This window comes from Tauraco erythrolophus, chromosome 3 (assembly GCF_009769465.1).
Source record: "Tauraco erythrolophus isolate bTauEry1 chromosome 3, bTauEry1.pri, whole genome shotgun sequence".
Taxonomy (NCBI): Eukaryota; Metazoa; Chordata; class Aves; order Musophagiformes; family Musophagidae; genus Tauraco; species Tauraco erythrolophus.
The window spans coordinates 31464286-31480400 of NC_141467.1; the positions used below are offsets into that span (position 1 = coordinate 31464286).

Below are 16115 nucleotides of genomic sequence, written 5' to 3' on the forward strand. Positions count from 1 at the left end.
TGCTTTTCTAACTATATTTGATACTAATATGTTCACACGAGTCCAGGTTCTTCAAAAGGACGGACCTGCACTCTGCACATTTGTGTAGCATTATTTGTTGTACTTCTCAAACATAAAACTGGATCCTCTGTTAGGATTTCCAGTCTCTGTTTATCATATAAACTGCACCACATCTACTAAAATCATGAAATACAGTAACATCTCAATGGGTTTGTCAGTATACAAAAAAAAAAAAAAAGAAAAAAAAAGAAAAAAAAGAGACAACACTTGGTATTTGTTTGGATAAACTGTCTGTGGTTCCATAACAACAAGGAAGGGAAATAATCTGAATCTGTACAGATCAAAAACATAAAGAGTCAATATAAATTACCTCTTAATATTTTTCATGCTTCATAGCTGGAGTCTGAATCAGGAACTTCAATAAATATTTCAAAATAATCTCATCACAATAAAGCTAATGGTCCAGGACATATTTAAATTGATGCATAGAAATAAATGGAAATAGCAAGTCAAACGAAGAGCAGATGGTCACTCTAAACACTTCATTACCCTCCAACCCTTTTATTTCTAATGTGGAAAGAATAAAAGAACATTTACCATAGTCTGTATTGGAAAACAAACAATAAAAAAAACACATGTGTTTCTCAAGTAATTTAAAAGACTAACCCAGCAACACTGTATGAACAGTTAACAGCTGCCGACTTCATCCTTCTAGCAAAAAAAACAGAAGAAATTATTTGGACTTATCCTTATATTTTACCTTGCAAAGAGTCAACAAATTCAATGATATATACGTTCTCCCTTCTTCTTTCAACCTCCTTCCCACATCGTTTGAGTTTCTGCTCATCCATTTTTGATGTCCCATATGAAACCATTTATTTTTAAAGTGAGGAGGTTTCACCTTTGAATTAACTGTTTCACCAACTGCCACCAATGCTCCCCTAATGTGGGTTCTACAACTGGGAATGCTCAGGACAAGCAGTCACCTGCCCCTGACGGACCGAGCACTTTGCTAGTCAAGTTGGCCGCATGAGCTGCTGAGTCAGCCACAGACCTTCTGCGGTTCAGACCACATGCCACAGCTGGGAAATTGCATTCTCGAGGGGAAGGAACAGGACTGAGCAGTGTTTCAAATTTCTGACAACTGCAGAGAATCACAGAAATGATCTAAACTGGCAGGAGAGAATGGGACAAAGAACTATGCTCGAGGCCCAAACCAGAAGGAAGCAGACCTCCAGTGCTCTTCAAAGTGCCTCCTAGGAGAGATCCTCCATGGTGAACTGTTCCACAGCTTGTACAGCTGCTCTTGGGATGAAAAGACGACTGCTTTTACAGATCAAGAAAACAGAGTGGGGGGAAAAAGCCCACAAAACTAAAAGAAATCTGCTCTTATTAAAAAAAAAATAAATCAGTAGGTATCATGCTAGTAATACAGAAGATATCCACACAAGGAAAGTACAAAGAATTGCTCAGGGAGGAGAAGGGTGGGTGAAAACAGTTGGGAATTTATAAACAGAAGCCCTGAATAGGAAAATGGACCTATGCTTGGAGAGGAGAGACAGAAAATGAAGCCAGCCTCTCAGAGAAACTTACAGGAAAAAAGATATTTACATAGAGGCTACAAGTAGAAGCACAAGGAAGCACATGAGGAAGAAAGCGTACACAGAGAAGCAGAAGTAGAGGTATCTGTCCCCTTTGTTTCAAAAAAGAACTGTATAGGCAATACATTCCATATTTCTAGGTTCTTCATCATTTCAGCCTGTCTCTTCCTGTATTACCTTCTGCAAGCCAAACAAAACTAGTCCTCTGCTTGCTCTTCCATACGGGCTGTACTTGTCAAGTCTCTTTTCTCTTAATTCCTTCCTCGTAATAACTTTTTATGTGCCCAGGCATTCTTCTTCCCTCTTCAGAACCACTACTAAGCCTGAAGCTACAGGTTTGCTGCCCAGCAATCTAGTCTGGAACAAAACCACTAGGGAAAAAAAAAACAAGCATATTAGATGTACCTTGTTTACAAATAAACACATTTTCTAACTGTTCTGAAAGCTTCCTTCTTATTGGCCATCTCCATTGAAATCCATGGCATGGTGGTCTTCAGAGTTCCTCCAGTGTTCATGTCTGTGTAGTTAAGTCCCTGGTACTGAAATGCATTTTTGTGCTAACAAACCAGAGGCCCGGCCACATTCACTTCACATGGTTACGTTCCTAAGCACAGCTGTGGTACAGTCCATTGTAAAAAGGCTTCCGAAAGAATGCATACAACCACCTTATCTTCTCCCCATCTCTTCAGACACAAGCTCTCCATCAGAGAATTAGTACCAGGTGCTCATACTTTTGTCTTCGCTGTATACTACTCTCACCGTTGGCTTGCCCTCCATCCTCACTGGTTGTCAACTCTTTGCAGCAGTGATCCTGTCATCCTATCTATCTGTATCACATTGAAAAATGATATTGGGTTCCATAAATAACTAATGGAACTCACAAGCAGAATTTATCTAACATATGCCAAAACAAAACACTGTTCATTGTCTCCCTCTTTTACTATGTTCTGTTGCAATGTCTTTCATTTGCTGGAGATTTATTGGGGACGTTTGGTGAGTATGTTAAGGGTGTAAAATTCTCTCTTCTCTCTCAAGAACCTAATGCATCGTGCATTTCTGAAGCACAGCTGCAGCACATGTGCATACTCCACCTCATTGCTATTCCTCGGGGACTGCGTATGTCCCTGGCTTTTAGTACATGGTTCTACTATTAATGCTTTCCACACACCTTCAGCATTCACAGCAACACAGCACATGCATAACATAATTATGCTGTGTGACAACACAGAGTTCTAGCTACAGTTACTTGATCAGAGCTGCAGGGTAATGAAAAGGAATTTCAACATGAGCTGCAGAAGCAAAATACCCAACCCCTTCTAAAAGGATGGAGCTTGATCAGTTTATGAAGGGGGTTACAGGTGCTGGTGCCCATAGGAGTTCATGAACATGAGAGGCCTCTCCAGTACTGCAAATATGCTTTTAACATTCTCCAGCAAGTACTCTAATTTTATGTTGTTGAAAGGTAACTTCTGCATAAAGAAGACATATTATCAATTTCATAAGTGAAAAAAAGCTTTTAAGAATTAATTAAAAAAAACTGTTCCCCATTTGGTGTAATATATCTATTTGGGTGGGGGGTAACTCCTCAGTTAGGAGACTCTAGAGAATGACTTGAATCTAAGTGTCTACACGCATACTAGTGCATTTTAGAGTTAATATTCCTGAAACGTCATTAGGAAATCATGTATGATGTAAAAGAAAAAATGAGGTGCACTTCTCTCCTGATACTTGTAACTTTATCAAGTCAAACACACTAACCAATAGGATAGAGATGACTACTCAAGAGTTAATTTGACATTTACATTTGATGTAAACATAAGACACCAGGTAGCAAATTGTGTTATGTTCCTGTTACTCTAATGAGAAAAGGATACAACACATAGTAAATGTTCTTCAATACCCTTTTCTAATGTTTAATCATCTATCTCTATCCTGAAGTGTTTCCATAGCAGCCGAAACAATTATTAAAACAGATACACTAAAAGGAAGGCAAAGAAATAACACAAAAGCTATCCATCTGAAAACAATTCATAGATTTGAAGAGTTATATTTGACTTGTTCATTAATTTAATCATTAAACATCACCTACTTTCTAATACATCACACAAGTCTTTGTAATGACGTTCATAGCAGCACAGAAATTTATCAGAGCAAGGAGATTTTTAGAAAGGAGTATTTATGACAGACATGTTGACTGCTGTGGCTTCATGTCACGGAAAAATGTAAGGCATCCTGTATCTGCTTTGCAGGATGAGGATTTCCACAGCAGAGTAAGCTTAGCATTTGTTCCTTCTTTTTTATCCCACTTACATTAAACAAACCCAAGAACATCCTACATGTGTTCATTCCCCTCCCCCTCTCTCCTCACTTATCACAGAATACTGTTTTCAGTGGCATTAAGAAAAGGGACATTAATTCCTGCTACTCTGGACAGTCTGCCTGAATAGCCATCTTTCATATCCTCCCTTTAAGCTTTCATAAGATGCACTGAATTAAAAATCAGAGACTCAGTTTTCAGAAATGCCAGCAAACACGTCTTAAAAATCAACAGAAATTTGGCTTTTGGCCTCATCTGAGAGCCATCTATACACTATTCTGTTTACATATTAACTAGCAGGCATCATGACCGCTGCGTAAATGTCAATGCTCTTTCCCTGCATTCTTTATGTAAGAACCCGGCATCATCCATAACCAGTTTTTCTTTCATTAGTCATGAGTCCACCAGAAAAAAACAGAAGCAAGACTGTTTTGACAGCATGAGTAAGTGGGCTTCCATCTAGCTACACCTGAGTTGCAAAAAATCTAAACAAGCAACAGCCTCCGATATAAGTGAAGGTGCAACACAAAGGATACTAAAAAGGTAAAAAGAAATACATTGATACCTATGTGAGAGGGAGGAAAGAATGGTCTCTAATGTAAGTATTTTTCTCCTTGCATCAGTTCTTATAACTAGGTTTCAGATGTGCAGACATGTAGTGTCAGGTCAAGAGGAAGTAATGACACCATTTATGCTCCCCCTTCCCATGGGAAATCACCCCACAGCAACAGAGCTGGTCAACTGCCACTCACTCCTACACAACAGATCCAACCTTAATAGCATCTCACACTCAATACGGGGCCCCGAGGAACTCGTGGGTTTAAAAAGCCATCCAGTGCATTATTCTATTTAGAAAGGATACTTTGAAAGTACACGATTCTTGCCTTAAGAGCGAACAGAAAAGCCAGCAGCAATCCTTGAAATTTCATGTGAGAAGCTGAGGACAGAAACCATTATTCAGGGGTATCTACAGTGCTCAGAATAATTTTATGTTTACACTTGCAGGAGGACAGCTAGGTAGGAAAGAAGTTCAGGAAAGACAGAGAACACCTACAAGTGAAAGTGCACAGCACCATAGGAGGGCAGGCTAGCAGATGGGGTAGTCTGAGAGCAGAGGACATGCAGAAAAAAAAAAAAAAAATCAAGTGCAAATGCCCCAGAAGGAAGTGGGTGTGGAAATGCAGGTTAACAAGAAAGATCACAATATTGGTGTAGAGCCCAGAGAAGAATAAGCTAAGGAAGGACTTGGAGATCAGGGTAGATCTCTAATTCTGTTATCACCATGAGCAGACGAGGGTTTACCAGTTGTGCAGTTTCTGACACAGACACAGTCACATAAATGCTAATGTTAATCCCAGACAGTTATCAACCTACTGATGTAGGATTTATTTTTCCACCACCACCACCCCCCACATCAGAAAAGACTGTGGCAGAGCCCGATAATTTAACATGAACAGAAGTTTCAAAAATTATCTTTAACCAAATATTTAAAAAAAAAACCAAAACAGTAAGTCAAAAAAAAAAAATTTTCTACACATATAGCTAAAGTTTTCCCTCACTTATGTCTTTTCTGTCATTCCTCCACACAAACAAACAGGCTACAGGCTCTGTAGTCTTTAAAATCTAATAATTAAGTGAAGTCTTAGATAGCAGCCTAAAAAGTTGTAGTTACAAGAGTATCATGTCCTAATATCAACAAGTTCCTTTTTTCACTGGAAAAATAACTGGAGTGTAATGTTAGCAGGTAGTAAAAAGAGCACATTTTACAGATGCCAGTATCTCCTGAAATAAGTGCTTGTGAACACCATCACTGGCACAGTAAAGTCCTCTGCAATTATCTACACACTTGACTTCATGGGTAAGCTGCTCACTGGTGACAAAGCCCACGCTCCCTCCCTTTCCATAATATTTGAGCTGAAATGGAAGGAAACCACAATACACTATGTTATGGGTTTTTTTAAGTGGAAAATATGATACTCATTTCATTCAGCTTAACCAGTACTGTACCACAATTTCTGAGTATTAAAGCACCTTCTGTTTCAAGCCCTAATCCCATAAAATCTAGAGCTGCAAAGCTCAGAGAAACTTTACTGATCAACTTCTATAAATGGTGCAACGCCTCTTTCAGTTTTTCTGACTCTCAGTGTGGGTGTTACTTTCCGTGAAAGAAAGGGAAAAAGCATGAGGAACAGATATTTAATTCAACAGAACAGTTTTTAATCCTCAAAACACTGACAGCTATTACGTGCTCCAGAGCCCTCCACCCGTCTAGGGATTTCAGTGAAAAAAATAAATAAAATACCAACTTCTTACCCTGTCTTTGGACAAACGAACTACAGCCACCACTTGTGCAGCTCACGTGCTGAAAACACTGGTGGCCTGGGCTTCGTTTGGAGGTCAAATCCAAGCAAGGGTGCTCCGCAGCTTCTTTACTGGACGAAGCAGATACTTCCATATACTTTCAATACTCAAGGACTAAAAAGAGTGCCATTGTCTCATTTTCTGATGCTACAAAACCACAGACTGTCTTAAACAGGCTCTACAGCACAAGCTGAACTCTGATAAATCAGGAGTATAACCTTAAGCAAAATATTTACTGAGCTTATCTCCATAGACCTCTATAAGTAAATCCTCAGCATGCTGATAACATTCATCAAGTCTTCTTTAGAAAAGATTTGTGCTGAGATGTTAGAAGGACTGCAGCAAGTTCTGAAGGAGATGTGAGAAGAAGAAATACATTAGCATTTCGAGTATCTGGAAACGCGTGATCTAGCCTGTAAGGCAAGGGAGGCCTGACAATTCTGCAGCAAGTATCTCTAGGTGGCTCTACTCACATACTTCCATATTCACTTGTAAGAGTCTCGCTTCATCTCTTCGGTTTCTTTTAAGCAGAAACAACAGAGTCGCCAAATTTCATGTTTTAGTGAAACAATGCCAATAACGATAGCTATTAATATGAAAGGCACCTAACAAGATTCAGAAAGCTCTCTGAAAAAACACTCTTTCACACTATGGGAGATTAAAGTAGTGCACAATTTATCAGGTTCTTTCGCTAGTTCCCTCACCTGCTTTTGTAGACCCAGTTTAATGGCTGGCGATTACTTGGGTTGAAATTGAAAGAAGATTAAACGCTTTTTAAACACGATAAACTTCGATACTATTTCCCGGGAAACTTGGTTTTCAAGAGGGAGGGCAACGGTTAGCAGAACAGGACGGGCGTCGGGTATTTCGCGGCTGCGCCAATGAACGTCTGGTCAAACCCAGACTCTGAGTGAGTAACACACTCCGAGCAGCTTCCTTTGGGAGATAAAAGGACACGCAACGGGCTCTGGGGATGCCGAAACACCTACGAACGCGCCCCGACTTCACCAAGCAGGCAAACACAAACACACACAGACAGCTCCCAGGCCGGCACCGTCCCTTCCTCATTCCTCCGGCGCTGAGGCAGGAGAGGGAAAAGTTCAGCGCCGGCACCGTCCACACACCCGCCCGAGCGGCTCCGCCGGGCCCCCGCCGCCGCCCGAGGTGCCGACGGCCCATCCGCCCCTAACGGCGGGGCGGCCCATCGCGGCCAGCGGCTGGAGGGCGGGCGGGCCCGCCGGGGCCGGGCTGAGCTCCGGGCGTGCCCCAGAGCCGCGGGGAGCGGGGGTGGGGGGCGTTACGCGGGACCGCGGCCCTGCACCCGGGTGTCCCTCCCCGCACGGGGCGGGCGCTTGCCCAGGACGGGGCTAGCGCCTCGGGCACCCCCCAGGCGGAGGGCAGCGCCGGCTGTGCGCGGCTTCGCGTCCCACGCCCGAGCGAGGCCCCCGCAGCCGTCCCGCCAGCCCCGCTCGCCTCCCGCCGGCGGAGCGGCGGCCGGAGCCTTAGAAAACAAGAAATAAAGAGGCGGCGCCCCCGCAGACCCCCGCCGCGGCGGGCGCAGCGCAGCCTCGCCTGACGGCCGGCCTCGCCCCGCTCCCCCCGCCGGCGCCACAGGTGCTGCCCGCGGGGCGAGGGGCCGCCCCTGCCGGCTGCCAGCCAGAGGGGCAGCGAGACCAAAGACGCCGCTCCCCGCCAGAGGCTCCGGTGCCCCGCAACGCCGGCGGTGCCGTCGGGCGGGGGCTGCGGGCAGTCCCCCTCTGCATCCGGGCAGACACACAGGTAGCGCCCCGCACCACAGGGGCGGCCTCTCCCGAGAGAGGCGCCGCTGAAGGCATCGCTGCAGGGGGCTGTTTTTTTGGCTGCGGGGGGGGAGGAGAGCAGGTGCCCGCCTCCACGCTCGCTCCGGGGAGAGGGAAGAGCGATGCAAACGGCTTCAGCCGGCAGGAAGGGGGCGGGCAGCGGGGGGCGAGCGGAGCGGCGGTCATGGCGGGGAGGCACGCCGCGCACCTGGCAGCAGGTGCACGCAGGCGGGGACGGCGGCGAGGACGCCCGCGGAGAGGAGGAAGAAACTAGCGAGGCTCCCCCGGAGAACGGCGCATGTTGTACAGCCGAGGCGGGGAGGGGGGGGGGAAGACGACACGAGAGACGCAGGTGCCTGTCACCAGGAAGGGGGGGACGATGCGGAGAAGGGGAGAGGGTAGATGCGAGCGCTGTTTTGCAGGCAGAGGAGGCGAGCGCACGTTACTCACCGGCAGCTCCACGTTGACTTCGGTCCCGTCCAAGAGAAGGACGCGGCACTGCAGCACCGGCTTACTGGCGCCGGCCGCCGGGATGTGGACAGGCGCTCCGGCGCTGTGCACGACCCCTCCGGGGTGCGGCGAGGAAGGGAAGCCTCCTGAGCCAACGACGGCAGCGGCGGCTCCTCGCAGACCCCCGTCCCGCTCGTCCCCCTCGCCGCCGAGCCCACCTCGCCCGGCTCCGCGCCCGGCTCCTCGCCCGTAGCGCTGCATCGACCGCCGGCCAAAGGTCCTGCGCAGGAACCGCAGCATCCTGGGGGCGCCCTGCCCGGCCGCTCACACCCCCGAGCCCGCAGCTCCGCGCCCGGCCCCGCGGCGCCTCCCAGAGCAACGCAGCAGCGCCGCCCGCCGGGAGCCAGCCCGCGCCGGGCGCCGGCCGGCCCGCCCCTGCCGCCCGCTCCGCCCTCTGCAGCGCCGCCCGCCACCAGCACGGCGGGGCGGGGCGGGCCGCGCCACCGCCCCTCCTGCCGCCGCCGAGGCGGGGGAAGGCGAGCGGCGGGCAGGGGGAGCTGCTGAGGCGGGCGATGGGGGCCACCTGTGGTGCGGCCGCGCTGGTGGTGGTGGCGGCGGCGCGGCTGGGGCGCTCGCCCCTGGTCCCCCGGCTCCCTGCGCCTCAGCCCCGCTCGCCGCCGCTCCGCAGCGCGGCGGGGGGAGGCGCCGAGCCGCGCCGCTCCGCTCTTCCAGCAACTGCCCCGGCTCCGCGGCGGCTGGGACGATCGCGCCGGTCGTTGCGTTGGGGCGGCGTCTGCGCGGTGGCTGCCCCTCGCCACCGCCTCCGGGCAGGGGAGGGGAGGGGAGAGGAGCGGCGGGGCGGGGGCGCGCCCGGTCTCACCTGCGGGGCTGCCCCCGGCCCGGCCTGCCGCCCGCGGCCTCCGGGCGCTTGGCTCCGCTCCAGGGGGGGCGGCCCGCCGGGACCCGCCGCCCGGCCGCGCACACGGGGGCAGGGGGCGGCCCGTCCTTCGCGCCGGGCTCGCAGCTCTGCCCCCGCCCCTGACGCGTCCCCTCCCGGTCTGCTGCATCCGCCCTTTCGGACGGGCGGGAGAGGGGATGGGGGAAGTTAATAGCGACATAAAAAGAAGGAGGGGATGGAGAACTAACAAGCCCGGGCACAGCAAGAAGGACGGGTCTCGCCTGTGCCAGGGGAGACCGAAGCGGTGGGTCCCGCGGTGGGAGGAGGAGGAGGAGGGCAGCGCAGCGCATCGCCTCGCCTCGCCTCGCCTCGCCTCGCCTCTCCTCTCCTCTCCCGCCGCCGCCTGCATCCCTTGTGCACAAACACGTTTGCTCGGTGGGTGAAAATGGTCCCGCGTTTGCCTGTGCGATCACCGTGGTCTGGTGGTTTGAGGAAACAGATATGAGAACGTGGTCCCGTGGAAAAAACAGACCCTCCAGACCTCCCTGGGGTTTCGCTCTCGTTTCTGCAGCTGTGAGGAAGGAGTACGGGTTTACTTAAGTGTCGTAGCAAATCCATAGGTACAAATACTCTCTCGCACAGTTGCTCTGGCAATAAGTTAAACGTTTATGTGTGCTGGCTCGGGTGGGAGCACTTCTGCTGAATTGCCATGTATAAAATACTGGACGTGAATCATGTCTCGTGGAAACAATCAGCGGGACTAATTCTGTCACCCTATGGTCAGATGCGATCTCAGGGGCTTTGAACTGAAATAATTTGTTGCTTCTAAAGTTTTTTTTTCTGCTGTGGATTTGTTTCCCTTAACCTTGCTTCCAGGCCAGTTTACACAAGCATTGTCCTATTAGGTATTCGGAAAGCCTGCCAAAACGTCTCCGCTTGTCATTTTTTATTGAGACTTGATAGTATTAGGTAACTGCCTGCTGCTTCTGCATCCTTTTCCATGTTTCATCAATGCATTGGATCAGGTCTTGGAAGCGTCTCATCAGCCAAGATTGTCACTAAACTGCATGACCTTTGGCAGGGATGTGTCCGCAGCCCTTCTGCGCTCTATAGCTGCATAAAAGAGCTTTTACAGAAACAGAGTGGAAAGGTGATAGTCTTTGCCTGCTAACATTCACAGTCAAAAGTAGACAGTTATTATAGATGATTTTTTTTTTTTTTCATTAGGAGCAGAATTTGACTTTTCTTTCAGATCCTGAACGGTGCAGTGTACCTTGGGGTTCTTTCACTGCTTCGAGCGCTGCAAAAGTATCACCATCCCATAAAGCTCGTTTGCATACCACAAGCAGCACAAACGATCTTAAGGGTTGGAAATTCAGCAGAAATGCTGTTGTCTCTTGAGGGAGCTACAGCAATTCTGGTGCAAAGAAGAGTGGGGTGGAAGGGAGGTCTGGCATCGCTTGGGACTGGCCTGGCAGAAAATGGAGCAAGTCTTTTGTGGTGCTAAAAAGCTTCTTTACTCAGCTGTGAGACTTCAGCCTTTTGTCTCTTTCAACATTTGGCATGGAAACAGAAGTCCGGTATTTTACCATACGTAAACCTAGGCTTACTTGACTTGCATTAGCAGCACACGTGATACAGGCCAGTGGCCATACCAGAGAGGCATTCCAGTATTTACAGAACGGCCATAGAGATACTGAGGTCCCATTGAATCTCCTGTTAAGGAATATGAGATAAAGCTCATCATAAAGGATCTTCTGGAAGGAGCTGGTGGTGGGAGGAAATAAAGCTGGTTCCTTAGTACCCAGCTCCCCTTGGAGTAAAACAATTCTTCCATTATTTTGCCTCATGTTACCAGCAGAGCTATCTGAAACAAGAGCCTTGAGCAACTGTGGGTACTGAGGATGCCATGATACGTTTATTGCAAGATGAGAGGTATTTAAACTAGCATTTACATTTGAGTTTGTACTTTTACGTTAAACCCATCTACATCCTCTCTTCATGTCAGGTGGGCAAGCCCTAACGTGAGGTTTGCTGGTCCCTCTGTCCAGCCGTCCCTTCTCAGAGTGCCTGCTACTTGCATGCTTTCCAGTGAGAGGCGCAAGCAGAAACTGCTGTGGTCCTCATCTGTGCTGTAGTTTAGGGCATTGCTGTGAAATCTTTACCAATATACTCCTTCACTGAAACATCTACCTCCCATGCAGTGCTCCGGTCTCCCCTGGGAGTCGTGATTTGATCGCGGCCACAGGAAAGGTGGTGACCTAGGTGAACCCTTTGTACTAACCCATATCGCGGTTCTGGTAGCCACCCCTTACCAATGGTTTTGCCATAACGCTAAGGAGCATGTAAATAGGAGGGTGTTTATCAAAATCCTTACTGACTTAGGTGCAGTAGCAGCAAGATGGGGATCTGTAACCATTGGAGACACTATTGCTGGTCATGACGAAATAAAAGTGAGATAAGCACTTTATTCTTGACCTTTCATTCAGACTTTTGGTTTTGTTCAAATCTTGTCTGATTGCTTTTTGAAAGGTTTATAATGGAGGCAGCCACCTAATGGGGATGGGGAACAAACCACTGACAGTCCCGCGATGAGTCTTCTCCTGCGCTGGGTACACACATGCTGCCTGGACATGGGAGACCTCTTTCTTGTTTTACTTTCTGTCACTGCAATCACATTTACAGATTTTTATTGTCCTGCCAGACTTTCACTATCTGCAAAGGAGTGATCTAAATTTAATTTGCGTGCAGCTAGAGTTTCTTTTTCTGCAGTTTTGAAGAAACGTTATCTTTACTGAGTAACTTAAACAGGCTTATATTTTGCAAGCTTCTGCTGGGATATGTTTTATTACAGTCATTACAAAAGGAAACTTATATAAAAGGATCCGAAGAGCAAGTATTGGTGTGAACCTAAATGTCAGTCTTACTAAAACTAGGGGGAAAAAGAAACTTGAGAAGGTATGACATTCATTTACTCAGGCTTTCAGATATGAATTTGTTGGGCTTTGTTTTCTAAACCTGTGAATGAAATTAAATTGTTTCATCAAAAAATTGATGAAAGGAGATACTTTTCAGCATGAACATTAAAAGGATTACAACATTCATGTAGCAGTTGGCAGTCCTATCTGTTTATTTTCCCCAAAACTATGTCAGTTGTATGAGGAGGCCTAAAGTCACTGTTTTTCAGGATTGCTTTATAAACAGATATAGATCGAGAATAAAATGCAAAGGTAATTCTGACTTAGGCAGCTGAGGATAATTTGTGTTTCTGTGCCATCTTTCAGCTAGAGAGATCTCAAAGCACTTTCATTTAAAAAAAAAGGAAAATTATATGTAGAACTATTTCACCAACACTGAAATGCACCAGCTGTTTAGCAGCAGTGAAAAATACTAAGAATCTCTCTTACACAATTGTAATGGAAATACGAATTGGGATAGGTAGAAAGTTATTATGCAAATCATATGACCATGATGCTGGGGCTAGTGGATGTATTCCTGCAAAAGATACCACGTGATCATTGGTAGTCAGGGCTTGCTTGTATAATACATCAGCTATCTCCTCGAAGTGTTACAAAAGGACTGCATTGGGAAATAAATTTAATACTTTTGCATTTAGAATGATACCAGCATTACAGTAGGCATGAATTTTTGCAGCTCTTACTGTTCATATTAATCCTTATATTCTGGAAAAAAAAAAAATATTTTTTCTCTCAAAATAAATAAAGAAGTAACTCATTCCAGATAAGTGTGTCCACTCAAAAGAGCTGTTCTAGTATATCCAGATAGGTTTGTTGATAAAGATATAAGAACAAAAACCTGCCCATTAGAAAATCTACAGAAAGAAAATGTTTCTTGCTGAGTGAATACTTTGCAGTGCCTCCCATCCATCTAATAAGCAGGTTCAATATGACTTAATCAGACGTTCTTTCCTTTAGTGAGGATTTTATCGGGTTTGTACTGACCTCATTTCATAGAAATTATTTATATTCAAACCTATGATTAAGTTTAAAGCGTTAAAGTTTTCAATGCTGTGTTAAATTGCAAGATATCAGATGCTCAGCTGACGAATCGAGGCGTCTTTCCACTGACAAACTGGTTTGATTTTATTCTTACAGCTGCCTAGAAGACACTGCTCAGAATATTACCTATAAACAAACATCACATGCCAAAATGCTAATGTTTCCTTGAAATATTTTCTAACAGTAATTAAGTGTCTTTTAATTATATCTCCACTGAGGAAAGATATCCATGGCTTCTTATGCTGTGCAAGAATTGATTTGAATTTTGCAACAAAGATCCCTTAGACTGACACAGCAATGCTGAATGGTACCTTGTATAGGTGGGGTGGGGCAATGAATCATTTGTGAAAACTGCTGGAAACCTCCAACATGTATTGAAAATCATCCTAGAAGTAAAACAAAGGTAAAAGTTATAATGAATAAACATCATGTTAGGTTTGGATAGTTAAAAGAAGCTTAAGTTAGACGCGCGAGAGTTGTTACTCCACTGCCAGGACATTAAGCCAGCAGCAGAAAGCAGATCCTCTCCTCATGTGGAGACTAGACTCTTCATCTCTTGGACTGTTCAGAGTCAGAGAACAAGGGACAGAAGAAGGACAGAGTGCTGTACTTGCAAGAGGAGGAACTTATTGGAGACGAACAGGCCCACAAATGGAGAGTTGAGTCAAGAAAAGTAAGTATTTCTAAGGGAACAAAAAAGGAAAAACATGCAGCCACTGACGTCCTGTGTCTACCATTAACAAGAAAAGAGGAAGGAAAAATCAGGACTGAAAGACTGAACCATCAGTGCCAATAGTTTAAATAAAAATAATTTTTAAAAAGAATTCAATCTTTATTTCAGATTTTTAAACTTACATTATCTAGCATAGGTTTTCCTGAAACCTGAGGAATGTGAGGCCATGAGCTGGCAATGTGCACTGGCAATGGCCCAGAAAGCCAACCGTATCCTGGGCTGTATCAAAAGAAGCATGGCCAGCAGGTTGAGGGAGGTGATTCTGCCCCTCTGCTCTGCTCTCATGAGACCCCACCTGGAATACTGCATTCAGCTCTGGAGTCCCCAACACAAGAAGGACATGGAGCTGCTGGAGCAGGTCCAGAGGAGGGCCACGAGGATGATCCGAGGGCTGGAACACCTCTGCTATGAAGACAGGCTGAGAGAGTTGGGGCTGTTCAGCCTGGAGGAGAGAAGGCTCCAGGGTGATCTTATAGCAGCCTTCCAGTACTTAAAGGGGGCCTACGGGAAAGCTGGAGAGGGACTTTTTACAAGGGCGTGTAGTGATAGGACAAGGGGTAATGGATTTAAACTGAAAGAGGGTAGATTTAGATTGATATAAGGAAGAAATTTTTCACTCAGAGGGTGGTGAGGCACTGGAACAGGTTTCCCAGAGAAGTTGTAGATGCCCCATCCCTGGAAGTGTTGAAGGCCAGGTTGGATGAGGCTTTGGGCAACCAGGTGTGGTGGAGGGTTTCCCTGCCTATGGCAGGGGGATTGGAACTAGATGATCTTTGAGGTCCCTTCCAACCCTAACAATTCTATGATTCTATGTGGAACCAAACTGTTGAATTATTACAAAGTTACTTCATGAAGTAGAAATGTTCTGTAACTGTTGTTTTTTAGAAACTGCATTTTCCTAGACAGCACACACCTCATTTTAGAATATAAAATATATATTAATTAAAATGTAGTCTGTGTCTGTCTGATAACCTGAGTACAAAATGAAATAACACCGTCTACTTCCCATGGAACAAGAAGCTGCCACACAAGTGGAACCTGCATTGATGTTCAAAAGAGGAAAATCGAAGGAGAACTGAATCACTTATTCACCCCACAGCATGGCTTTTCATTTCTGTTGTATGGCGCATCCATGGGGAAGCGTACAGTCCTCTCTTGTGTGTATATGGACTTCAGCTTCCAAGATTGATTGTTAGACGCAAATCCGATTTTATTTTATAGTGAAAAAACCCCATGGTAGGCTTGGAGAGCAGTATCTCTTCATAATATATGACCTGGGGCGGAAAAATATTTTCAAGATGTTTAATGGCTTAACTGCTACTTGGTCACTTAAGTTTTCTGACATGCTGCTTTTCTACTGAGTTTGTGAGGTTTTGTTTCATTAGAAATACAGCATCAGCTGAAGGAAATATTTTCTGAATCCTTCTCCTCTCCTTCCCCTCCTCCATCAAATATTAGTATGTACATGTACTGTCAACAGAGGTTCCTTCTTACCCAGCATTTTCCTCTTCTTATTGCCCTGTACTGGGCCATGCACACTGTCCTACGCCGTCTTTCAGTGATGGCATAAGAAAGCCCTAATGTTCTTCTGAGGCTGTTTTCTTTCTCTTACCACATAAACATGTTTTTATTTAACAGTATTTTTATTCTCTCTAGATCCTCTGTGAGATGATGGCAGTGTAAGGTGAAGAGATGTTTAGACCACAGAAAGAGCCACAATGCTGCTGAGGGTAGAAAAAGGGTTCATCTCATCTTTCTCTTAAGATCTTCCCATGTTTACAGCAGCTTATCAGCTGGAGTCACTGGGCGAAACATCTGGCAGGTTTGCAGAAGCCCTTTCCCAAAACCAAAATTAGAGTGATGTAAACTGGCTGGAGGATGCAGAAAGATGAGAAAGATCCTCCTTACGTCACTGGAAGGCAATTTGTATCCTGTGA

General features: G+C 46.3%; 1 protein-coding gene across 2 annotated transcripts in view; it reads right to left on the reverse strand.

The window, feature by feature from the left end:
- The window catches only part of EPB41L4B (erythrocyte membrane protein band 4.1 like 4B), a 183343-nt gene extending 174515 nt beyond the window's left edge, over positions 1 to 8828 (reverse strand). For both annotated transcript variants that reach the window (XM_086609114.1, XM_086609115.1), the window contains exon 1: positions 8529 to 8828. In XM_086609114.1, the coding sequence (XP_086465240.1) occupies positions 8529 to 8828 (300 nt within the window). The remainder of the gene's footprint in view (positions 1 to 8528) is intronic.
- Positions 8829 to 16115: the final 7287 nt, after the last annotated feature.